This window comes from Penaeus monodon, chromosome 34 (assembly GCF_015228065.2).
Source record: "Penaeus monodon isolate SGIC_2016 chromosome 34, NSTDA_Pmon_1, whole genome shotgun sequence".
In the NCBI taxonomy this organism is placed as follows: Eukaryota; Metazoa; Arthropoda; class Malacostraca; order Decapoda; family Penaeidae; genus Penaeus; species Penaeus monodon.
The window spans coordinates 34,354,605-34,354,967 of NC_051419.1; the positions used below are offsets into that span (position 1 = coordinate 34,354,605).

A 363-nucleotide genomic window follows, 5' to 3' on the forward strand; every position below is an offset into this window, starting at 1 on the left:
CTATCAGCACCTATTTTTGATACTGGAGAATGCACTTGCCTGAAGGATTCTTTTGCATTCTCCTCGTATTCAGGAGATTTCACCTTTTTTGCATTGTCACTTTGGGTTCGGTGCATCTCTGGCGACTGAGAACAAACCGGAATTCTGTCTAGAACAGCTGCCTCAGAGTTCGTCCATGTATCGTACTCTAGCAATGCAGCCTGGCTTTTCACAGGACTGTTCTGTCTACTTGTACACACCACTTCACTATCACAAATCACTAACTCCTGTTCTTGCTCCAGCTCCTGTTTTGAATCTCTGTCACTCGACACATCTAAATCACATGTTTTGTTGTTACAGTTGACACTTGCTGCACTTGGCTTA

General features: G+C 43.8%; 1 protein-coding gene across 1 annotated transcript in view; it reads right to left on the reverse strand.

The window, feature by feature from the left end:
• LOC119594899 (mucin-5AC-like) overlaps positions 1–363 on the reverse strand; it is a gene marked incomplete in the record, with an annotated part of 17,458 nt that overhangs the window by 4,425 nt on the left and 12,670 nt on the right. The window contains 1 exon segment of the mRNA XM_037943973.1: positions 1–363. Within this exon segment, the coding sequence (XP_037799901.1) occupies positions 1–363 (363 nt within the window).